Source organism: Gavia stellata, chromosome 9 (assembly GCF_030936135.1).
Source record: "Gavia stellata isolate bGavSte3 chromosome 9, bGavSte3.hap2, whole genome shotgun sequence".
Taxonomy (NCBI): Eukaryota; Metazoa; Chordata; class Aves; order Gaviiformes; family Gaviidae; genus Gavia; species Gavia stellata.
This window is the reverse complement of record NC_082602.1, coordinates 33,078,048-33,103,447: the sequence shown is the minus strand read 5'-3', so window position 1 is coordinate 33,103,447 and position 25,400 is coordinate 33,078,048. Positions and strand designations below refer to the sequence as shown.

At 35.8% G+C, this 25,400-nt stretch overlaps 1 protein-coding gene across 1 annotated transcript; it reads right to left on the bottom strand.

The window, feature by feature from the left end:
* Nucleotides 1-5,314: 5,314 nt before the first annotated feature.
* On the bottom strand, nt 5,315-25,095 carry CCDC172 (coiled-coil domain containing 172). Its single transcript, XM_009812687.1, has 8 exons — nt 25,017-25,095; nt 24,695-24,780; nt 21,166-21,282; nt 19,558-19,723; nt 17,530-17,631; nt 16,464-16,566; nt 6,196-6,283; nt 5,315-5,347 (listed from the first exon to the last, which is right to left on the bottom strand). The coding sequence occupies exons 1-8, from the start codon at nt 25,093-25,095 to the stop codon at nt 5,315-5,317; spliced, it is 774 nt and encodes a 257-aa protein (XP_009810989.1).
* Nucleotides 25,096-25,400: the final 305 nt, after the last annotated feature.

Here is a 25,400-nt window from a genome sequence, read left to right as displayed (position 1 = left end):
TAGAACTCAAAGTCTATGGGTGTTTTCGACAGTTTGGGCTTTAGGAGGTTTACCAGTGAGCCAGGTGAGAACCGTCCTTCTGCAGATGAAGGTATTACTAAATATAATTGTTCTTTAGCCCAGAGTATAGATGCCTTGCTACACACAGAGCTATTAACAGCAGCCTGGTATCTAGAATATAAAAAAAACATGTAGAAACTTGATAAATTCAGCCCCCAAAATTAACCAAATGAATAACCAAATAATTACAAAAGTCATTTGGATAAGGGGCTGACAAATCCTAGCAGACACAATGAGAATGATGGGAATTCGGAAGGTTGGGCTGTCACTAGAGCATATAAACACTGCATGTCAGCTGCAATCAGTAAAAGAAGCAGAACTACTACTTACTTAAATACTCTACTGGCAAGCAAGGCATAGGTTGTTAGACATTGAATCTGATCCTTTACCCAGTTACCACACTGTAGTATCACATCTAATTTCAGAGCAGAGGACTGGAACTATTTGGCTAGTCCTCTTTACCCAGTATCTGTTTATTGCATTGTCATTCTTGGAAACGGGCATGCAGCATAGCTACTAAACCTGTTATCTTTTCCTGGAAATCACCTGGAGGTGTTTTCTCTTCTAAAAGTTTTGGGAGAGGTCCCGATTTCTTACTTCAGCACAGTCAGTGGTAAAATCCTTTCTCATGTTACAAGCTGCTATCAAATTGAAGACCACTGTGGTAAGCCAGTTGGCTCCCTCTACACCTGAGCTAGCGTACTGACTTAGAATGAATTTAAACTTGGACCAGTGTGACAACATAGAGAGATACCCATTGTTTCATCCAAATTTACTCTGACTTGATACTATGCCGTCAATTAGAGCAGAAAGTGCCCAAACAGGTACACACACAGAGATAAACACATAGAGCTCTTAAAAATTCTAATGTATTTAACTCCCATTATATGGTAAGAGCTAACACTCTACACTTGATTGAATCTGCAGCAGAAATGCAGTGAATGGCAAATCCAAAAGCAGTGCTCTTTATCCTGTCGAAGGACAAGGAGGATCTGATACAGCTAGGTAGCAGCACTAGCCAGGCATGACATCCTTAACCAGGGAAAGAGTGCTGGAACACATCTTCTCTTTCTGGTCTTCCCCTGTTATCATTCTTGCAGGATCTGTGCTCTCAGGTTCCCCACTACACCTTTGTGGCAGGGGTTGGCCTTGCAGGTACATTTCCTATCCATTTTTGATTTATACAGGAAATTCAATCACAGATTTTAAAAACAAATATTCCTTTCCCTTGGGGTCTAATTTTTCTAGACTAGTCAACTGCCAAACTGTCAAGCTCTACGTAGGCAACCGGCCCTGTAGCTGGAGACTGTCAGTTGCCTTTGTGACTGAGGACCCCATATGCTAGATCACCTGAACAGGGATGTGTGACCTCAATTGATATTTTGCCCCCTGTGTCACATACATGAATTTTTTCTCACTGACTCAGTGTGTCATTCAGTTACAGATACCTTTTTTTTTTGTGAGTTATTCTTTATTTCTTGCTTTTCTTCATTTAATAACGTTAATTTGGCACTATCACCAATTCAATCATATTTATGTCAATCAATCAGAGATAATTTGTGTGGGTACTGTTGTATTAACTAACTGTAATTTTATTCTGTGGTCAGATATTGTAGTGGTTTTCTTGGTAGTCTTTGAATTGGCTGTTACTAATAAATAACATGAAAATGTGGTAGCTTAACTCCTTTTTATAAGAAATTAAATAATTGCATTTTGAGTCCTTTTTTGTTTTTCCTCCCAGTTGTAGCTGTTTCTTGCTTCAAGAACAGGCACATATCTGGGTAAGTAACATTAGGTCATGGGGACACTTTTTACACAGTTAAGCCATATCTTCACTGTGGTTTGTGTTCTGCCTGCTGGCTTGTTGGCTATTGAGGTTCTTGGGTCTTCTGCTCCTCAGTACGGCATCTGATCATGCCTTTCGCTTAGAGTATCTGCCAGTTTCTTTGGCTCCTGACCTTGGGTTGTCCTTGCTCTACCTCCAAACTCATTAAGGCTGATTTGTAAACCCATAATCTTGTAGATTCAGGGTTTAACAGACTTTCTCTTTTGGGCCTCTGTGGTCAGACCTTGCTCACCCTGGCTGGTAAACTCTTTTTTGAAAGTTCAGTGATTTTTTTTGTTTTCCCAGCCTTATCAAGTCCATGGCCTGGCTTAATTATTTTCCTGTTAGATTTTTTTTAAATGGGTCTTGGATTCTCCTTTGCAATAATATGTTTGTATTAGGCTGCTACTGGGAAGCATGGCTGGGAGCTGTGATTTGATGATAAAAAAAAAATCAGGCTGCTCAGCTGTGTCTTAGGTATGTGGTCACAGTAGAGGAGAGGCGCGGTGGTGTCAGGGTGTAAGCCCGAGATAAAACTGCAGTTGATCAAGTCTTTTGTGAAGGACTTGACGCTTGGCAGATCTCAATTCTTACCAGGTAAATTTAGTAATCTAAAGTATTTCTCTCTCTCTCTTAAAAAACGAGGGAGTTTTTATCTGTTGATTCTAGAAAGCAACTGCTCCCAGGTCCAATATAGAAGAATGGCTAGTTTTCCCTATGCCTTTTTTTTTTCTCTAGAGTAGTAACTTTTTTCTTGGGCTATCTTCCTCTTTCTCACTAACTGCTTCAAGTATTTCTATAACTCTAATTCATCTTTTCTGGTCATAAAAAGGGACAACTACTTCCTCTGGCATTGGCGGTTCTGTTAGACTCTCATATGCAAGGTATATTATATATAATCTATCCTTTAAAAATCTTATTATGCCATCTATGAAATAATTTATTTATTCATAATAACTCTGTGTGTGTTTTCATGGCAATTTGGCAACATTCTGTTCTTTAACATATTTATTAAACATGACAAAATGTTTTGTTCCTTTGCACTCTATTTAAAAGATTACTCACCCCTGGTTTAAGAATTTTAAAGAAAATCCACAAAACACAAACTTTTGCTTAATTTTTAGTTTGAGTCTTCCAAACAGAAATATTATATTTGTCCCAAATTACATTATTCATAAGGTAGTGGTGACAAATATATTTTTATACTTGGAGAAATCAGTATGTTTTACATTCACCCTACAACAACTGATTTAGTCTGACATTACATTTTTTTCAGAGCTGTTGAGGGATTTGTTTAGCCCAATAGGATTTGTATTGATTTCTGTTTCACTTTTTTTAGTGAGCTTTATTCTTGTTTTGTTGTTATATTGATTCTGAGAGCTTTAGCCATTTGAGTTATTACAAATTTTGCTATATTTATGCTGTAATTTTACTATAATAATCAAGAATTTAGACCTTCACAGCTATTAAAAACAAAACACTCCCCCAACACCACCCCCACCCCCCAACAAAACAAAACAACACAACTAAAGTTGCAACTGCTTTCCTGGAATATGAAGTATCTCTGAAAAGGGCTTACCATATTTCTTTTCCCCAGATGTTTTTTCAGGTGACTTAGGGCCATTAATTTATATTATTAATTGATAGTTATTAGATGCTATTGCTCATTCCACTTACCTGAAATGTATATGTAGAATGCTGGTATAAGCCAATGAGTTCTGTTTCATGTCATATCTAAGTATTTAATCTATATGGATGAAACAACTATATAAATACGAGACCATTGCAAAAGAGGTGCAAGGATTCTTATAAATAAAAGCAACTATAAGTGGATAAACCCGAAGTTTAAAAATAAGATTTTCCTGGTTGATTAACCAATACGCTTAACGTAAGCAAGTGCCCTTAAATGAATAAAATGACCAGGTGAAACTCGGCCATCGTAGCGAGTCCCAAATTTATATCAAATAAACCCAGAAATAGCACTTCTTTAGCTGTCTGTAGACACTCTGATTTGCAACTGTATCATTTTGCAGTATGCCCTGGATTTGATCAAAAACCACAAGGAGTAGTTGCCTAACTTCAAAAGAGTCAGATAGTCCCAAAGAAGTCAGCAGGACTAAGTTCAAAAATTAGCACATTCTAAGAGCATGTCTCTTAGGGAAGAGACAAAAAAAAACCTTATAAGGATGTCAGCTCCAACAACACTGGTTATTAAGAATGATAATTCCAACCTCTTGGACTTATCCTAGTTAACCCAGTGGATCGGAATACTCTCTGATACCAGCGCTGCAGATCAAACCTTGCCAGACTTCAAACTGTAGCTGTGTCCCAAGAGGAAAAACCTTTCTCCATTGCAGGCAGAACATGGTCAGCTTCCAAAAGTGATTTATTCCTCCCTTCTTAACAAAACATCTTTTGCAGTTTTATGTGTGACAGACACCCTCTGTAGCTTGGAGAGCTCTGGGTGTAGAAAAACTAGTGAAGAGCAATTATCTATCCCACCCCCCAGGTGGGAAGCAGATTGAAAATTATTTGCACACACAGTTGGCTGTTACAAGATGATGACCACAGAGTGGACTAAGGCTGAGCAGAGTGAATGTTTTTACATGGTCCTATTGTAAGCACCTGAATCATAAAATCAGTTTCTACTGTGGGGTTGGGAACTGCTGTAGGAGTTATACATATTGCATGCTTGAACAAATAGGGTTCCTTACTCAATAGAAATTCTTCAACAATTCTCTAGAAATGTGGACTTTTCATTCAGAATACAGTCTTATCTTTGCTGTCAAGTGCTGAAGCTAGTACTCAGTATTTTGTGAATTGTGGGAGAGGAAGAAGCGAAGACTTCTCATGTAATCAGAAGACAAGGGCTAGGTAATGGGCTGGCTTACCATCAATGGAGGCATCTACTGCTCAGTAGATTTGGAAACTCTTCTGGACTATCACGCAGTATTGCTGGAGTTGAGCTGTTTCAGAGAGCTTGTTACAGAATTGCATTGTCAAGGTATAAACTAAATAGCTGCAGCTCCTGTTAAGTATTTCTTGATGGTAAGAGCAGTCTTCCTCTCACATAAGACCACGTCACTACCTTAAAAATAGGAGAGCGTTCATTCTAAAAAATAGTACATAGAGAATAGAGCTAGTAATATAGGAACTCAGCTGTATCTGTAGTGGACTATGTACTGTCCATTCATAGGCAACAAAGAGGAAACTAAAGATGGATAGCTGTTGAACTTGAGGATAAACCACAAACACCCCACCACATTTAAAGGAATAAAATTTTATTTTAATGAAAAGTAAAGGCAGATACAAACTGTGGTTTAATCAAACAAAAAAATAGAAGCAAACCTGATAGAGCCTGAATAAAATGGTTTTAGAATAATCAAAGACTACCTTCTATGACACTCCACATCACATGCCACATATTATTCACTTGTCTGAAGACTTTTTTTGTGATAGATTCTGGAAAAGAGAAATAACTGAATTATAGAAAATGAAATCTAATGAGTTCAGTGTGTTCTTTACAGAGAAGTTTTTAAACATTGAGCTGTTTTTCTTGTTTCTGAAGTTTGACAAGCGTGATCAAATTAATGGATAAAGTACAAGTAAGTTACATTCCTCCAGCAGAAACTTGAAACTGATCATGGAAGTGAGTAATACAAATTTCCCATGACTCTTATTCTGCTATTGATGCTAGAGGCAGATGCATCTTCATACAGCTCAATCAGGGGCTCTGAAATGAACCTTTAAAACCCCTTTATTTCCAAAAATGGGACTCCAAAATATTTTTTCTCTTTGTATTGTCACATATACTGACAATCAAGAAATTTGAAGTTAGGATTGACATTTAGAGAAAAAACACATTTTAATAAGTTTTTGTAAGGAATTTGTGAGTGGACAACATAAAATATTACATAAAAGGATGCTATTATCATCCTATTTCTCCATATTCCCATCTTCCATTTAACTGATAGCTGGAGGTAAAGGTTAATTTAGCTCCTAAATGCATAATCTTTTGCAGCTTTCAAGAAACTAATGATTAGTACTAATCCCCCAAATAGGTCTGTCTTGTGCTAAAAACATATCTTTAAATTCTTTTCTGTGCTTCCCTTTTCTGTGAGAAATAATATTCCTGGACATTTGGAAATAATAGGATAAAACAAATGAGAACTGGAGTGCACGTGCAACGCAAGGATGTTTGGCTATGTACATAGTATTAAAAACCTGCTTATCTAAAACCACTGCTAATCATCTTAAATTACACCTTTAGAATTATCCAACACTTAAAATATATAATGAAAATGGCATACCATTTGCAGAATTTCAATTTCTGTTCGAATAGTCTCACAGATACTTTCCCAATCATCATCTTTGCAATTTTCCAATTCTTTCTTAAGCCTGTGTCCAAAACCAAATAAATTTTCAGATCAGAGAACTGTTGCTTGGGTAACTATTTTTTTTCAGCTTTGGTCCCAATTGTCAATTTGACTTATGCGAGAAAAACCCTCATTGATCTATTTGCATGATCAGGATTGAAGTCTGCTAGTTTTGTAATTGGCAGTCCAAGTTGCTGCTCTCTCGCAAGACTTGGATTTCATTCAGTACTGGCAGTTGTGGTGGCAATGTGAGGAACTTCAGAGAATGACATTTTGGGTTTTTACAAATTATATCTTGACTAAGTACTTTGTTAGACAAATTTCTGGACCATGTTGTTTTCATAAACCATGAAAGATTTATGGCCTCATTAGTCATCATTTTCCTTATTTAAATGTGTGAATTTGAATGTTGATACTTAGGAGTTACCATATGTTACTGTTCTTAATTTCCCTAGATATCTACTTGTAGCTGCTGGTGGAGACAGGCTATTGGATCGGATGGGTCCTCTGCCTGACCCTGTGCAATCATTGCTCCATACCCCTCCACAGACTTCTTTGCTGTTGCTGCTGTTCTCTCCCCACAGTTCCCATTATTCTTCAATGCTTACTGTTTCCTAATAGTCTCAGCCAGGAATTCTCCAACTTTTCTACCATAAGGACTAATTTTAATACAGCAATTTTTGAATTCAAAGGAGCATTTAGTCCTGCTAAAAGGGGACACCTAAACTTTGCACATCAATGACTCTAGTGGTTTAAATTAATACTTGGTAGGCCAAGAGAAATCTATGTCAGAGCTTTTAGTAGTCTGATGAATACAAGATGATGAGATTATACTGTCTTTCCATGGCTGTAACATGAAAAGCATAATGAGAATGTTGAAGTTGCTTACCCTTAATACAGTTTCAGCAAACAGTATGAATATTCTGGGACATATAGACAGACTGAAAAAAAGGAGGAAAAGTATATATTCTGCTTCTCACTAAATAGCTAAACTGATACATCAAGGCAGGACCTTGTTTCTTCTGAAGTTGAAAGAGGAGGTAACAACCATTTTTTCTTTTATATACTATAATAGAGAATAAATTATTTAACCCTATTATGTATATAGATCATGCACCTCTTTAGCTGTCCTACTGCAGAGAGAGTTCATTTGCAACACAAGAAAATGATTTTATTAAAAGTAAAAGGTATAGCTTCATACGAAAGGAACAGCTTAGTCACCATGTGGCATTGGAATAATAGCATAAGACTGGACCATAAGTTAATTTTGCTGTTCCTGTGGAAAATGTAAATATCTTACCATCAATATGGAAACAGTAGGAGTTCTGTGTGTTTGTATTACAAAGGAGTAAATGCCTCTTCTTTGAGCAATATTTCTCCTGCATTCATAATACATACAAGTGCTCGAACAAAAGGAAATTTTGAACTACGCTTTAAGAAATGAAATATTCACTGTGCTGTAGTACAGTGCTAGTTTACAGACCATTTTCATTGAGAGAAGTTCATTTCAAGGTCTAAGATCAGCTTCTGATCTTGATTAAATCAGCTTAACTTCATTGCCTTGCCTCCTCATTTTTTTGTCTCTGTGTTCTCTGTTAGCATGATATTAGAACTCTAATTTGTTTAAGACAAACAAAAGCCCTATTTTGCCTAATTTACTTTAGGAAAAGACGTAGTCTGTTAATCTCAGAGAAAATGCTCTCTCATTGTCTTCTACATTGTAAAATTGATGCATAGTCTGTTTGCTAGTTGTCAGCTAAGAATGATACCAGTCCATGTTAGGTGTACACTAAGGATAGAACAACCGGAAGATAAGCAGTAGGAGTTGCTTATCTGTGTCTTGGGATTGTGAATTAATTACTATTGATGATGTGCTTTGAAACTGTAATGTTTTGCATATGGATTTTAAAATTTTATTTAAAATATTTTATAAAACTTAAATGTGGTGACAGCACAACTCCTTACATAGCATGGTGTAGCAGTGATAAAAGACATTCATTCAAATGTGGTGTTTAATTTTTACATTAATCAATTGATTCTGCTTTCAGGTCTCCCTTCTTTCTTATTTAGAAGCTACATAATTACAGTATGTGCCAGGAATATTATACTCACAAAATAAGGGCTGTCTGTTAGGTTACAGTCTACACAATTAATGCATTGGAGACGCCTGAGTTACTGAATAAATGATGAAGTTTTACCAGAAGGAATGTGAGACAATGGAACTATTCAAAAAAATGCTTAACTTGGAAGCAGATTTAGCTTTTTTCATTTTACATTTAAGATAAGCAGGATATTCATATTCATCTTTCCACTATCAGATCGAATGTGCAAAACAATTATTCATGAAACTATACTGTCTAGATGGAGGGCAGGTTTTCTGTCACCTTCAGAAATGGAAAAAGATGTACCTTTTGCCAGACCAAGGAGTAATATGATGATTATACCCTCCTTATAACTATGATAAAAAGCAAATATATTAAAAAAAAAAAAAAAATCTGAAAAATCATATTAGCATTTGGCCCTCCATGTCCTTTGTTTTTGTCTTATTTTTAGCATTTTGGTCTCTTTGATGATAATAAATATATCTTTCAGAAAAGTCATTGTGCTGGATTAGCTGTGTTGGTAAGTTACAGCATCACAAGTAATGGGCTGTAATGAACAGCTGGAGCTGAAATGCCATATTTGTGAAAGGAGGTTTGACTAGTCAATTGAAACACATTCAAGATAAATAGCAATAGCAAAACCTAGCCTTAAATCAAGTAGGTGGGACAACAGCATCAGCTTTTTTTTGGATGCTAGCTTGCCCTAGACTGAGGTCTGCCATCAGTAGTCCATTTTCCATTACTCTTGAATGCCAGAAGTGACAAAGAGATGAAGAAGGAGGAGATCACTGAAGATGATCGATTTTGCAGCTTTGAAATGAGCATAGCTACTAAATGTCTTTGGCATTTGTGGTTGATACGCACTATTCTTGAATTTCAGCTCTATATGCAGAAGGCAAATAGGAAAAATAAGTATGAAATCAATACATGCTGGTATTATGAATTGAACTATGATGAAAATAATGTTATTGTCAATCAGGTTTCTCTGAAAATCATCCACAGATTCATGTTATTGGATCAAGACTTCAGTAGCCCAAACTTGCATTCCAGGAATAATTTTATATAAAGAAATTGTGTAGAAGGCAGGGTGAATATGTGCTTTTATTTAAGGGGGCTGGAGGACCCTACCTGGTTATTGTTGGAGTTGCAGAAGGAGCAGACTGTCTCTTGGTTATGTTTTGCTGAGACAAGTAAAACATTTTTTTCTTACTTTCCTCCTTGTCTTTGCCTTGTTTATGACCACCATTTTATTTTTCAACCATAAATACAAGGGAAATCATTAGAGTGTATTATAAAACAGAATTGCTTGACACTGATATACAGGGCATAGAATTTACAGTACAAAACAAAGTTCCCTAAGAAGTTATATATAAACTTGAGAGTATGTATGTTGATTTTCCTGAATTTTATCATAAAGGTCAGGAGAAACATTTATCAAGGTTTTAAGACTTTATAGAGATCAAAGAAAAGTATAGAAGACTTTGGGTTATTGTCTCAAGCTGAAGTAGATCTAAGGTGTTGGGGTCATTCAGTCTCATTTTAGTACTTGGACTAAATTAATGTGTATGTTTCCATAGTGAGAGCAAGATTTTTCTGGGTGTCTACACTTTGCTGACACTACTGAACAGAAATTGCTATTGATACAGCTGAAGTTGTCAATGAATTTCAGACTATTATCAGTTGATTGAGGAAGGGAGAAAATGAGTCCTAAATGGAATTCAGTATCTCAAAACATAAGCACTTGAGTTGAACAAATAAATTATAAAAGTATGTGCTTGATGGAGCAGAAATAGAATAAAAATTAAGAAAGTGATCTAGTAGTAATAATAAATACTAGCAAGAAGATGAAACATGAAAGCAAACAGGGTACTAGGCTACATAACAATGGGAATTAAATATAAATTAAAATAAATAGAAATACCTTAGGTAAAACAAGAAAATTTCAGCTTTTACTGTTCTGGATCAAATGCTGATTGTAAAATACATAATTATCATTGATTAAAGCTTGCGTTTTGTGAATGTTACCAGGCAACTATTTACAAAAGTAGTTATAGGACTTGAAAAGTGTGGTTTGTTTTTTGGTTTTTTTTTTTAATTTATATTCCCCAAGTACACAAAAAATCACAAGAAGTCTTTAAGGAATATATTATTATAGAAGAATAAGCATGGAAAAGTTAATGCACACTGAATTAAACCACACATTTAGGATGAGATTTGATTTTGTGCACACAGCAAACCAAAGTTATATGGACTACTTTCCATAGGAACTTTAAGAACAAAATGCACAGGAAAGAAAAAATGTACAAGCATCAGAGACATCAAAACTGAAATGGGTTTCTAGGGGTCAATAAGATTCCTATTGAAAGGCAGGGAAAATAAATATGGGTCAATGATCCTTCTAGTTCAAATATCTTGATTTTTCTTTCTACAGGGAAAATTAGATCTCAGTCTGCATGCATTAGTATGGCTACCCTATTGCTGAAATTAGTAACTCTATACTGTATTGCTTTGCTTCATGTGAACTATATAATTTTCTCAGAGCTAGAAAGGATTTAGAAATGTCCTTGTTTCCTTCTGCATTATGGGCTCTCCATTCTCTGCTCGTCTTCCAGGTTGAATGCATCTTTCTTGAAAAGTAGGTGAGAGATTTGTACACAGTGTTCTCACACACTTCTGTTATTTGTTGGAAATACCTCTTGCTTTTAGCTTTTTCACAGCTGTATTTAGTTTTGATGTTTACAGTTGTCTTTTAATTACATGGTATGCTCAGGCCTCTCCTCCCCTTTGCTTCCAGGTAACTATTATTGAAGACCTTAGTTGTACACAAATTTGCACTATGTATAATTACATTCCTCCTTTTTTTTTAGTTACTTCAGTCTACAAGGTCTAGAGTGTTTCAATTGCTTTACACAATTGTCTTAAAACACTTTCTATTCCCAAGTCGTTATTGAAAAATACTAAGCAAGACCAGCTGTGACTAGTTACCTTCTTCCAGCCCAAAAATTTCTTTTTTCAGACCTGTTACTGTTGTTGCTATTAGTTATTTCCTTACTCACTTAAAATTTTTAATATGTCTTCCCCAGGTTAACTAGTAGTTTCCCATGCGGGATAATATCAAATACTCTGATAATGTCTAGATGGATGGCATTTGCACTTTCTCTGACTAACCTATCAGTTGTCTTATCAGAGAAAGGTATCATTAGTGGGATTTGATTTACTTTTTGTAAATCCATACTGCAATTTATAATGGAAACCTATTTTAACATAATTCAAAGTATAATAGTTCCACTGGGCACTGCTATTAAAAAGAAAAGCTTAAAAAATCGATGAGGAGATTGTCATTAAAAAACTCGTTTTGAACCACATATATTACTCCAGAGATTGATATTTCCTGATTATAAAATTTAACATAAAATTAAATTGCAAATATTTTTTTTTAAACCACCAGAACCATGCATGGCCTTAGGCAGTCTGCTGTTAGCATGAAACATTTGTTCAGCTCTGATGAACTAATTTTCTGTATTAAGGAAATATAAGAAACAATACTATATTTTTATGAATTGAGCGAGTATACAAAGCCTTGAACTATTTACAAAGTAAACTGACTTCATGCATTTCCCTTCTGCTACTGCTTTTCTGAAGCAGAATAGAAATTCAGGTTTCAAAGAAACTATTTATCCTTAGTCTATCTTCAGAATAGTGTGAAAAATAACGATTTTAGGTAGAAACTGTCTGTTCTTAGTCTGAATAAACTTTAATTAAAATTATTTATAGGTTGCTTTGCACATAAATTTAAAATTAAAATGTGAAAGAGAATAAATATTTAATATAGTAAGTAATTACAATGAATATAATAGTGAAATGACATAGCTAGGAATTTACTGGTATCAGTTAGTCTCTGTTTGACTCCTGTATTGTTCTGGTTAAGTGATGCTACTTGCTACCTGCCAGGGAAATGTGACTTGAGAGCTGATGCCAAAGTTCTTTCCTGCTGTTTTGTGTTTGGGGTTGGCATTCACAGAACAGATGATTAAAATAAGGTGTTTGATTTTAATTAGAGATCTTTTCTGAAAAAAAGTCCTCTTTTCTCAAATATTTCTCTGAATTATGCACCTGTATCATGAGACAATTTCCAGGTTGCCTACTTTGAAGAAGAGGGTACAGTGTCTTATCTATAACTAGATCTGTGCTTAACATCAAAATTTTTGTTAGCTTTTTCCTGTATCTGATGTGTATTAGAACAAGCCTATAACTGCAGTACCAACAGCTGTTGGAATTACCGGTGTGTGCTTCTCATGACCTTTTGTAATTCTTTGATGGATTTGGGAGAAATTTTATGAAACTGCAGACATGGTATAGGGCATTTTTTCTCAGATCAAAGATGAATTGCTGTAATTTGAATTAGCTAGCTACACTCTTCAGCTGAAATGCAATTTACTTTAAAATATATACTTAATTGTAATGAAGATTCTTGCCTTGCCAGCTACTTTTGATATTGATTTTTAAGCTGGGACTGGGTATGTGATACAATAACAGACCTATAGGGTGGTCTGGGAGCTAGATATATGAGGTTATTGATGCTGACTGTCTCTCACACTTGTTCTAAGGAAGCATTAAAATCATTGGTATTTTTACCATTTAAAGAGTGGTGTGGTTTCCTTTTCTGTAAAAAAAAAAAAAATCAAATTTTGTGCGTATTTCATAGAAAAAAGGTGTATTTTTGATCCATATTACTTGTGTCAAAATATTATTCTCTTTATATATACTAAACATGATTTTCAGTAAAAACTGAAATTCTATTCTAGCAATAGAACATGTATGGGGGGAAAAAGGGTTGTTTCTCAAACACCGTAGGTTCAATCACATTGATTTTAATATGACCAAAACTGACTCCTATTAAGATATATACTAGTATATGTGAGATTGCATTAATTGGCACTTTGGCTGCAAAAGGTCCTTTGTAAGTGCCAAAGGTGTATCTAGACTGTCAGGAGGGCTTCCTGGTTCACCCCAGGTGCCTGGTACTTTAGTTTTTCTCACTGACACTACATTAATTCTTCTTTATTTTCAGATTCCCTTCAGAGGGCACCCACAGGATTGGACAGGATAGTTCGCTCAAGGATCTGCTCCAGAGAGACTATTGGCAGGGACTGCATCAGCATGTGCTCTGCTGCAGCAGCCGTGGTCCCTCAAATACTTCTGTGGCACATCATATGGCATGCAGCGCACATGCTAGGTATTGTCATTTTGAACCAGCACTCTGCTGTACTGGACATAACTCCTTTAAGTATTTAATGCATTTTGAATGGACAATATGTGTATATACATGACATTATAGCTTAATGTCACAGAGACACTACAAAGGGACCAGAGCAGATATGATCTCACCACATGCTAGGCAGTGTGGAGATGACTGGTTTGTTGCAGATAATGCTGCCTCTGAGCAGTGCAGGCACAAGCCAGTGCATATGTATTGATCTATGGGCTGTGCAATCCACAATGATAATTGGTGCATTGGATAATTCAGATTGGAATAGATGTCAGGAGGTCATCTAGCCCAATGTCCTTCTCAAAGCAGAGTCAGCTACAAGGTCAGACCAGGTTACTCAGGGCTTTATCCAGTCAAGTCCGAAAACCTTCATGGATGACAACTATGCAACCTCTCTGGGCAACCTTTTCTTTTGCTATACTATCCTCACAATAAAAAAGTTTTTTCCTTAAATTCATTCTAAACCCCTCTTGTTTCAACTTCTGCTTTTTGCCTTTTGTTCTCCCCCTGTGCAGCATTGTGCAGATCCTGGCTCCATCTCCTTGGTGATCTCTTTGTAGATACTGGAGGGCCATCAGGTACCTCCAGGGGGACTATTTATATACTGCATTATTTATAGCATATAATACTTTAAATTCCCTTTCAGTCTCTTAATTCAGTAGTCCAAACCAAGAAGTGATGAATAGGTTTTGTTTAAAAAAAAAAAAGAAACAAGAATTGATAGAGTTGTATGAGTCTGATAAGGTTTGGGATAATTCTAAACAGCACAGCGCTATGACATACAGAAGTAGACAAATGAGGATTGCTTGCTCAACTCTACTGAAAAGCAAAATCTATTAATGCTGACACGGAAGTTCAGTAACATAGCTATGTTGCTTCTGGCATCTGAGTTAACTTATTCAGGGCTATCTCTATAAAGCATTGAGCATTTCTGATCAAAAGCAAGTGCAAGATAAAAGTATGATTTAGGCAAATCTGTCCTAAATTTTCTCCAGTGCCTGTAATGAAAAAATATTTCAATGTAAAGAAAATGTCTTCAATATATTATTACACCTCAAGGAGCACTTGCTTTTTGTGATAGTAGTAATAGCAGTAGGAGCACTTTATATTTTGCACTATCGAACAATGTAAACTTATCTTGACCATAAAATGAGGCATTTTATGAAATAAAAAAATCTCCTCATCTTTCTTGCTTTGGTTGTAAATGACACTTGCTGGTTTTGTAGTTAATAGAATTTAGTATGTTTTATCCACTGTTGTGTTTTCCACCTAGATAAAATCAAAGTGTCGTTCTGCAGAGCTATGAGTTAATTTCACTACGTAGAAAGACAGACATACATGAATTTGAATGATTTGCCCAGGATCTCATAGCAATCAATGGCAGAGCTGGGGATTTAAAGTAATATAAAGTTTGCTACTTCTGTACCTTATACACAGGAAACCTGTTATAGAAAACTAATTACACCAATTTGGATATTAAGTGGCATCACGGCAGTAAACTACTCCAAGGGAAGTATGTTATTTAGAAGGAAGTTGACAACCTCATGTATCACAAAACCTAATATATCACGATGGAATGAATAATGTAAAGGAGTGAATTATAACATGCTGTCTTACAGAATTGCTGCTGTTATTATTATTTACACTGTCTTCCATGTATATGTTGAATGCAGAGTTTTTGCTATTGTATGCAGAATTGTGAGCTAATTAATTTTTATGCTGTGGGAATTTTGGCCATGTCTCAACACCATGTAAGAGGTTGATAGGGCTGATATATCGTATTCTTTCAAAAACCGATATTCAGCAAAAAATGGGCTATTACCAAATCGTCTTTCAGAAAAATGCTCAGGGTTTTCTGCAAATTTTTATTTTTCCATTGAAAGTTTTCAGAAAAAAATACTGTATTTATTTATTTTTGTCAAAAACTCAAAAATGTATAGAAAAAAAAACATGATGGTAACAAAAGTTGTGTTTTCCCTAACAATTTCAGTTAGAGAATATTTTGGACCAGGTTTTCTGGGAAGAGTTCGTTTGCATTGTCTATTAAATATTTCTAAATATCCACAGACGCTTTCATCTAGAACACCATAAAATAGGAAAACTATGATAAATTCTGTGATATGGGGCTTTTTGCATTGGAAGATTTTTTTGTTGAAACCATTACATTGTTTTCTGTATAGTGAAAACATAAATGTCACACAAGCAAACTGACAAGAAATGAGTCATTACCATTCAGTTCCTGGGAAGCAATATTCACTATTAAGGTAGACTGTGCAAGGTCTTCTGTCTTGGTTGAATCTTCAAAATTTTGTTCTAAACTAGCTTAATTCGAAGGCAAACTAGGACTGATGGTAGAGATCATAGAGAAAACCAATCTACATTTACTAGCTCTAATACAAGGCCCACCTGACCGAAGGAGGTTATTGTGGCCAATCCATTCCATTGCAGTCAGGCTCTGGGAAAGGTTGTACAGCCAGTCAGCAGAAGTACGTATAGCATTGGGTAGTTCATCAGTACTCTGGGTGCCACCACTATTTTTACGAAAACTTATGAACTGTCCCCTCCACCCAAGGAGCAGTCTTTTGCTCTTCCTCCAAGTTTGAATGCCTTCCTTGCAAGCATTTTCAGTTTTTAATTCATTGGAGTATGCATGTAAGGGTGAAAGGCTGTAATAAACAACAGGAATTTGTGTTCTGTAATAAAAATGAATGATTCTTCTGATTTCAAAGGAATATTGTACAGGAAAGGTAAAATAGCCATTGCCACCAGGACTGGTCTGCAGTTACAGACCTAATACTAAATTTAGGAACTTATTAACACGAGACTCTTACCTTAAACATTCAGGATCAGTCTGAGGTTTTTCAATGACTTGGACTTTTTCTGCTTCTAAATCTTTCGTCATTCTTTCAGCCTCCCTGATTATTTTCTCAAGGTCTAAACATAAAATGACAATTACCTTATAAATATATATTAATCATCCATATTCAAAGACTTCCTACATTTTCTAAATTTATCTTTTCTAATATTTCTTCATGAAACTGTTTGTAGGGTAAAGACATCCGAATAAAGAACATGAATTATTTTATTATTGTAATTGGTATGCATATTGCAATCTTCTAGAAAATTTTGTTCCTTTTCCCAAACCATTTATGACCATATTTATGTCCTGTCTTTCTTAGCTTTCTTAGTGTGACATGTTCTTTACACATTTGTAAAAAAGTTACTAAACCACTCATAGATTACATTTTTTTTAATTGATATTTCAAAATCATCCTTATTGCTTGTGATCACCTTTGACACAGAACGTTTCTTGGTTCCCTCTCTATCTTTTTAGTTTTTTCTTTTATAGGGTTTCCTGTGTATTTGACACATTCTTCCCAGCTTTGAGTGCAGACTTCTTTAAGCACAGACTTTCATACGCAAACACACAAATGTTGAATTTACAACTCAGAGTTTTAGCACCTAGGCCAAATCTGTCTTTATCAGTCCAAACCATGTTGCTTGTTAAACATTTGAATTTTAGTGACATTCTTTAATTATAGGTTAATGGCTTTTAAAGAATGTTTGTGTTGATTTTAAGTTCCCTTTGAAACACTAAATTCTCCATTTAAGTATATGACTTACCAGCAAAAGTAAAATTTTTTTTCATATTTATAGCTTATGATTCAGCAAATCTGTAGATCTCAGTATCAATGACATTTAAAATAAATCTTATTGAAATACATAATATTTGTTATAGCTGCGTTTTAAAATTATGTATTACATAATGTAAAAACATATTAAAATCTTGTTTCTATGATTTCTTTTTCTTGAGAAAAATAACTTGACAGAAAGGATTTTTCAGAAGCATTTGTCAAGCCACAAATAATTATCATAACAAGTGATTATCAGGCACACCTTTGAGTTCGCTTTGAAGAGTAAATAAATCCTGCTTTAATTCATTCTTCTGCAGCTGGAGTGCATTTAACTGAACATTTTTATGTTCCATTGACTCCATTTCTAAGAAAAAAAATATTTTAAATTAAAATGCATTGCAGTTTTAGTCTTCATGATATAATCTTAAATATTCTTAACTACTTCTACCAATCTTCAGCTAGTCAAAAAGAACCTTAAATATAAAACTAAAATCGGCTAAAATCAGTCATATAAAATCCAGTTCTTAGGAAATTATATGTCTTATAATGTATTCATAACTATGAATGAAAATGGGTTTTTTAATGTTATAAAGATGTTTGGCATATTTTGTTGACTGGGCATAAAAAGAAGGTTTTGCTTTAGAGTTACTTCAGCTACAAAGGAAGATGACTTATTGAATAGGTGGTGAACAAACACCCCTCAGCAGGGCTAAAAAAACCCCTTACTTTGTTTAGTGCTATGGCCATTTGAACCTGACCATTGACAGCATCTGGAATTAATTGTGATTGTTTCCCTGACAACTGGAGGTCCTCACATAATTTTCTTGTTATGAGTTACTCAAACTTTTCTCTTTAGTATTGTCAGTGTGCTCAGGACTATAGCAGACAGAAAGACAGACAAGTTGATGGAATCAAAACAGCAACTGAACCTAGAGAAGAATGTTAGTCACCTTTCATATCCTACTGATCATTTGACTGATCAGATCTGCCTGAATATGTAAAAATTAATCATTAAAAGTAACAGGTGCCACCAAATACAGACTTTTTTTCAGTTGTAGATCAGAATCAGAGCCACAGGAAACACAGAAAGAAGGTACCACCAAGTACAATCTCGAATGGATAGTCATATTTCAGTAACTTTGCATCAGACATAGGGAATTCAAAGTGCTGGCACTCCATGAGACTGGAAAGGACTTTGAAGGGACATCTACTGCATTCCTCCTCCTGAAGGCAGGATCAGCTGTACCTCTGTCTTTTCTGACAGATGCTTGTCTAACCTGTTTTTAAAGACCTTTAGTAATGGAGACTCCAAATTTCTTTGGTAATGGAATCTCCTAAGGCAGAGCGTTTCAGTTTTTCACTGTTCTTCTTAGAAAGATATCTAAACACGCAGCCAGACTCTCCCTTATTGTGGTTTACACTTGTTACATTTTATTCAGTTCACTATAGGTATGGAGAATATATTAATTTCATTTTTACAGAATCCTTTCATGATTTGAAGACTGATATCCATCTTCTGTTTGTCTTTTCCTTCATAGGTTAAATAGTCCCAGTTCTTTAATTTTTTTCCTTTTCATGTTCTCCAGCTGGTCCACATTTTTTCTTGAAGTGTAACATCCAAAACTAGATGCACAGTACTCCAGCTAAGAGCTTAACTGCACTAAATAGAGTAAGGGATTATTTTGCATGTTGTAGAGGTCAGAATTATGTTTATGTCTCAGTATGGTGTTGGCATTCTGATGTCATTGACTCATGTTCAGCTTGTGATCCATGATGACTCCTATTTCCTTGCTGAAGGATTGCTTTTCAGTCTGACTCTCTGTTCTGAGAAATCTCATGTTCTGTATCTTACTCAAAGATAAAGTTATCCTGTGGCAGTAAAAGACCAGTCCTACAAGATGTCTGTGTATATAATTATTTTGAAGCTAAGGAAATTTACATAGCTCAACCATAGGTGATTATAATCAGTGCAAACCTAATATAGTACACTATGTATGATAGTGCACTTCTGTGCTGGTTGACATTAGACTTTGGGAGCCGCTTCTGCAGGTCTGCTTCTTCTCCTCATAGTGCTCATAGTCAGAAAGGACTGAAGAGGATAGGGAACAGAAGAGGCTTTAATTATGCTTGCATAAAGTGGTGTGTCAGAACACACACTTTCAGTTTAGTGCCAAGAGAAAGATCCAGACAGCAAGGGAATAGAATTAAAAGTATTGTTTTGCACAGCTGTATTTTACTGATTTGTATTCATTCTCTGGTAATCCATGGTAAAATAGTTACCAAGACTTACCATTTTTCAACAGAGCCGCCTCATTCTCTAAATCATTTATTTCAGTCTTGACTTTTTTTTTAATCAGGAGATCTCTATTACTTGTTAGTCCATACTCATTGTTAAATTCTGTTACTTCTCTAGTAAAATTATCTTCCTCTTCATTCATTTTTCTCTTTGCATCTGTCTGAAACAAAGAAAGGGAAAACTGAATGTTCAGGTGAAAAAAGAAAGTATTTGTTAAGCTAGGCAGACTGAAACACAAAGTTGTTGTGTTTAAGCTTTTAGTATAAATGTAGTATATTTACTTTTCCTGGCTTATGCGAATGAGAAAATGGTCTACAGCTCTATCATTTTGTCTGTTGTTTTAACCTTTTTTTTCTGTGAAAAAGTGAAGAATATATTCTTAATAATAAAACATTTTAAAAATCACTGCATTATGTTACAGACTTGTGCCAGCAGTTTTTCAGTTCAACTCCTTATTGAAATTAGTAGAAAGTTCTGTTTAAAGTCAGTAGCATAGTATGGCCACTCTTTTTTTTAGATTGTTATTAAATGAAATAAAGGTATTGTTTATTCCTCTGCAGAATGCAGACTTACTTTAACTCCCTCAATAACTGCCAAGAAAGCTATAGTTGATAGGAAGTCACTGTTTAATTTTTTTAAAAAAATATTCCAAAGAGAAAGACAATATTAAATTCCTTAAAAAAAATCTTAACTGATTGCTAAATTAAATAAAATGAAATGACTCCTATATACAGGAAGAAAGAAATGATAACCTATATATAAAACTTGACTGGTTACAATTAAAAGAAACTTCACACTGCTTCAAAGGATATTTAACTTTTATAGCTAAATAATTTTTCTATGATACTTATTTATTTTTCTTTCTTTCTTTGTATACTTAGGATTGGGAACACTTGGGATGCTGAAGAAATATTTGTTAGTTAAAAGGATATCTGCGTAAAGATTTAGTGTTAATACTGGTGATTCATACTGAATGTTTAAAATTCAGATTTAAATTACAAATACATATGCAGACAATACTACTTATCTGTGGCATTTCTTAATATCTACAGATCCAAGGATCCACAATGAAGTAAGAGGAAGGCAATATTTAGGTTAGCACAAGAGAGAACTGAAAAGCTTGTTGCCTGTGTATGCTGCAGGTAGCAGCTACCTTTTAAGAGGTGGCTAGGTGTGTTTAGCATCAAAGATATTACATGGTATGTCAGGATTCCTAAAATGTGGTGTTGGCCTCCCTGAGTTTTTGCTTTGATCCTTCTCAATACGTTTTATTGTGGATGAGGCAGTCCAATTTAAGGTGAGACTTTGCTAGTTTTCTTTTGCGAAGGAAAGAATATGTCAGAATTGAAGTTCAGTCATAAAACAGCACATATTAGAAAATTAAGCCAAGAATGTTAAATCAGCTTTCTAGATAAACTGCAGCATACATTACCTTAGATCATGGTTTAAACTGAAAGTGAGAATTTATCTGCATTTACATTGTTAAGTATGCTAGAGTAAAAAATATTTAAAACATTACTTCTTCCATATTTTCAAATTTTAAAGCTGACTACTCTCATACAGTAGAAAAGAGCTGTCTGAATACCGTAACTGGAAACATACAAAGATTTTAAGAAGACTGCTTTTTTGATTAATAAGTTCAGTTTTCTGTTTTTCTAAGCTGTCTTCACGTTTCTTCAGAATTTCTAGGTAGAACTGTTTTTCAGACAGATGCTGAACCTTCCAAGAGAAAAAAGAAAAAGTTTATAAAGTAAGGTTATTGTTTTATTTTTCACATACTTTGATATTGTACATAAGGATCTTGGTCCAGTTAAAACACAGCTGGCATAGCTGCTGGACTGGCAAAAGCATAACAGCTTTTTTTTCCCCCAGTAATCTTCCAATATACCACCAAGCTTTTGAAAAATATCCACACATTTAGTGCTGGTCCATCTATCTAAAATGGCATTTTAACGTCTGCTCAGTTTTGAAGATTTTTTTTCAGGTTAAAACAAGGAAAAATACTGATCACATGGGATCTTTTACCCAACATAATACAGTGTCCTCCATCTAATTGTGTAAAGCTCGTCACATACCAAATAATACAATAATATCAGAGGGACAGGGGTCCAACATCATTGTTTTGCCTGAATGGCTGTACACATCATCAACTCTGCAATGCTATTATTGTATATGTGAAGGAGGGAGGGATATGCTTATATTTTTCTGAGCACAATTTCTGGAATTCTTAGCCAAGGAAATGTAATGGAAGTTAGCTCATTGGTTAAAGAGAGTTTGACCATATCACCCCCAAGCCCCAAACTTCTGTCTTTCATATAGTTTTATTTTTAGTTTTATTAAACTGTAGTTGATCTGGTAGAAGGATATGCTGTTCAACCACTGCATTTTCAAAATTTGCTGAAGAGTTCTTCTCAATTTTCCAGCGCATCTACTGTATCATTGTCTAACCTAAGTTAAGATATGTGGTGAGATAAACTATATACAGCAGATAAATAGGGAACAGTGAAATGTTGAAGAGTCTTAAAGGATGAAAATCATTCATCTGATGAAGTGGAGAAAAGGAGGTCAAGAGCATAACTCAGACTGTAATACTCAGAACAATGAGTAGGGAAAGTAAAGTTAGCAGAATTGCCCACAGACTGTAAAGGCACAGGGTAAGTATCAGGAAATTCATTGAACAGTCAGGCTGTTACATGACTGTTTGTGTGTGTAGAAGCAAAAAAGACCAAATAACAGTGATATTACAGAGGTAAAACTGAAAAGATGAAATAATGTAGATGATTTTGGAGAGGGTGCAGATGAAGTGTATCTATCTGATCAAAAAAAGGAGGAGGATAGTGGAACCAAATGCCCTAAGACTAGAATGTGAGAGTTGGAAAGGAAAGGACCAGATTTTTTCCTTATCCGTGATATGTCCGGCATGCTACTTGTCCAAGAAGTGCTTGCCTCAGAAATATTTATTTTACATATTAATTCAAAGAGAGTAGATGGTCTTATATCACTGTATTTATATTACTGAACCCAACTAGCTGCAGTGTAGTTTCTCCATCTGTAAGAGGCCAACTTAATCTATGCATTTGCAACAGATTTTTTTGAAGAAATCATTGAGCCATGAAAAGCGAAATGCTATAATTCAGGTTCTAATTACATGCTACCTGATTTTACAGAACAGAGGAAAAAAATAGCATTTCCTAGGAATCTTTGATTGACCACAGGCAGTCTCTGTGAAATAGATGTCAAAACACTTTTGAACTCAGACTCATCTGCCTGGTCAGGCATAAGCTGCTGTGCATGCACATGCTTGGATATGTATGCTTATAAAGAAGTGCAGTTATTTCGTGCAGGACAAATTGAACAGCATTAGCTGAACAGCATTATTTAATATTATTTGAATTACATTAACTATTGTAGACATATGTAAACTTAATTCCTGTACTGAAAAATAAATGACTTTAAATAATTTCAATAAGTATATAATCTTTAAACCTCAATTCAGTCTGATTGAAATGCATTTTCCCACTCCGCTTGTTTTCTGTATCATTTCCTATCTATAAAGGAATCATTGATGTCAGACTAAGCAAGCAAGTAAAATATATTTTTGTGGACATCAGTGAGAATATTATTAATCCTGGTGGGTAAAGCACATAAGATTTAATTAGGAATAGTTCTTCAGCTCTTCCCATTAGCCGTTTACAATAATGGCTTTACTCTTGGGACCTTCTGTACCTACCACATAAACCTTGATTATAAATCACAATGCATTAATAACAAATTAGTAGTATAAACATAAAATTGTGATGTTCATAAATAAATTTATGAGCAAGACTACAAAGGACTTTACCTAACAAGCAACACCCAGATATAATCTGTGTTGGTTAAATAAGTTACTATTTTAAAGCACTTTTGGGCTCTGAGATTGTGGCATGCATAAATGCAAGCATGTGAATAAGTGCTTGCATGATTATAGTCTCAATTTGCAACCAGTAAATATTTGTAAATGAGTTCTCTTTTATTCTGACCCCCTCGCAATAATGTTGATATTTATTACATAAATTACATAGTCTTTTACAAAAGGCAGAAAAGCCTGGTTTTGGAAGGATGAAAATCATCCCCCAAACATTTATTTTCACAACTAGGTGAGGTAATCCCCCAAAGGTTCTTGAAGATGTTTATTTAAGTGGTAGGATACAACAGTTCTGACTTCAAAGGAAGCTCCATGTGCTTTTCTGTTGTGCATACACATTCTGCCAGCGCAGATCCTTAAGAGGACAGGGGATGATATTTAGACTTCATTTTCAGGCACAAGCAAATGGATTTTTAAATAATTTGTAACCACAGGTATTAATGGTGAAAAGCTCTGCAAAACTGGAAGCTTAATCAGAAAAAATGTCTGCGGTTTGGTTAAATGGAAAGCGTAATAAAATCTTAAAAACACTGGATAGATTCAGAAACTTCCCTCTGTCTTCGGCATCCCTAGAAAAACTCTTAGGCCGTATAAGCCCTAACTGTGAGCCCAGGCTCACAGGAAGATTTTTAGTATATGACTCAAGGTCCTGTGAAGTAAACACAGGGAATGTTTCCGTATATTTTCTGTGAAAGTCCTTTAATGAATGGCAGTGGGCAACGAAGGAATGGTTTCCGGGCCTCTGAAGGAAAGCGCTATAACAAACTCCAGGACTGCTCAGGGCCGCTCACACCGTACCTGAACGTACCTACCCCCAGGGGACGTCTGGTGGCCGTCTCTCGTGAATGGACTGACCTGAGATGGCGGTCCGCTCCCTGCCAAGCTCTATCTGCGGAGCAGGAGTGACTTTCACGTGCACATGTGCTGTCCCCAGTGCTTCCAGATTTTGGAAGCGTTATCTGGAAACGTTCCTAGCCGTGAGGTGAACGAGTCCCTGAGCATAGCCAGGGGCCAGCCTGAAGGGTGAGATTTGTGAGAGGGGAAAGATGTTGACAGACTTTTTTTCACTACAGAAACGCACGGTGTAAGTCTTTTCAATGCTGTGTTATTCGGTAGGTGAAGCATATTCCTTGAAAGTGTTATGAATCTATTCCTGAAAGAATAGCTCATATATTTGTAAATATAATATATTTCATTATTAGGTATACTATAAACATGCCTGCTTACCTTAGTTTCTAACTTCATTTTTGCAGTGCTCAGCTCTTCTTTTATTTGGTTAATTTTTTCATAACTTCTATTTATGTCGAACTTAGCTGCAACACAACAAAAACCGGTAAGAATGTGTGCTCAGTTTGTAAAAGTTACATTCTTATTAAAACATGCCATTGGCAAGAAGCAGCCAGCCCGGCTGCCTGCCGAGCTTTCACTGACAAAGGTGCCCTCATGACAGCACAGTGGGGCTACCCTGCTTTTCCCCTGCAAATGGAGAGGCCATTAAGTGTGGCCAGTGCTGCTGCTGGACCCACAAGATGGCGGCCATGGGGCAGACCTTGTTGGATGAGGAGCCTCTTCTCCCTCGCCTGTTTCTCTGTGAGCTGTATTTGCTGGAACAAAGCATCCAGGTTCATTTTTGCCTTCTCACGGAGTCGGTGGGCTCTCCGGGCTTGCTGCCTTTGTGGATGGCTGGTTGATTAAAGCTGGGATGCCCTGGAGGAAGGCGAGGCTGGGCCTGGCCACAGCCCTTCCCTCAGGGCTCTGCACCCCACCAGGCCTTGGCTCTGCCCTCTGGCCTCTGCCTCCCTGGGGCTGGGAAAGAAACCCCAGACCACAGCGGGAAGCGATCGTGGTAGACGGGACACGGCTGAGGAGGAAGAGGTGACAGAGTGGGACGTGTGGGCTGCAGAAAGTAGGAGTGCGAGAGTGAACCTCGGGC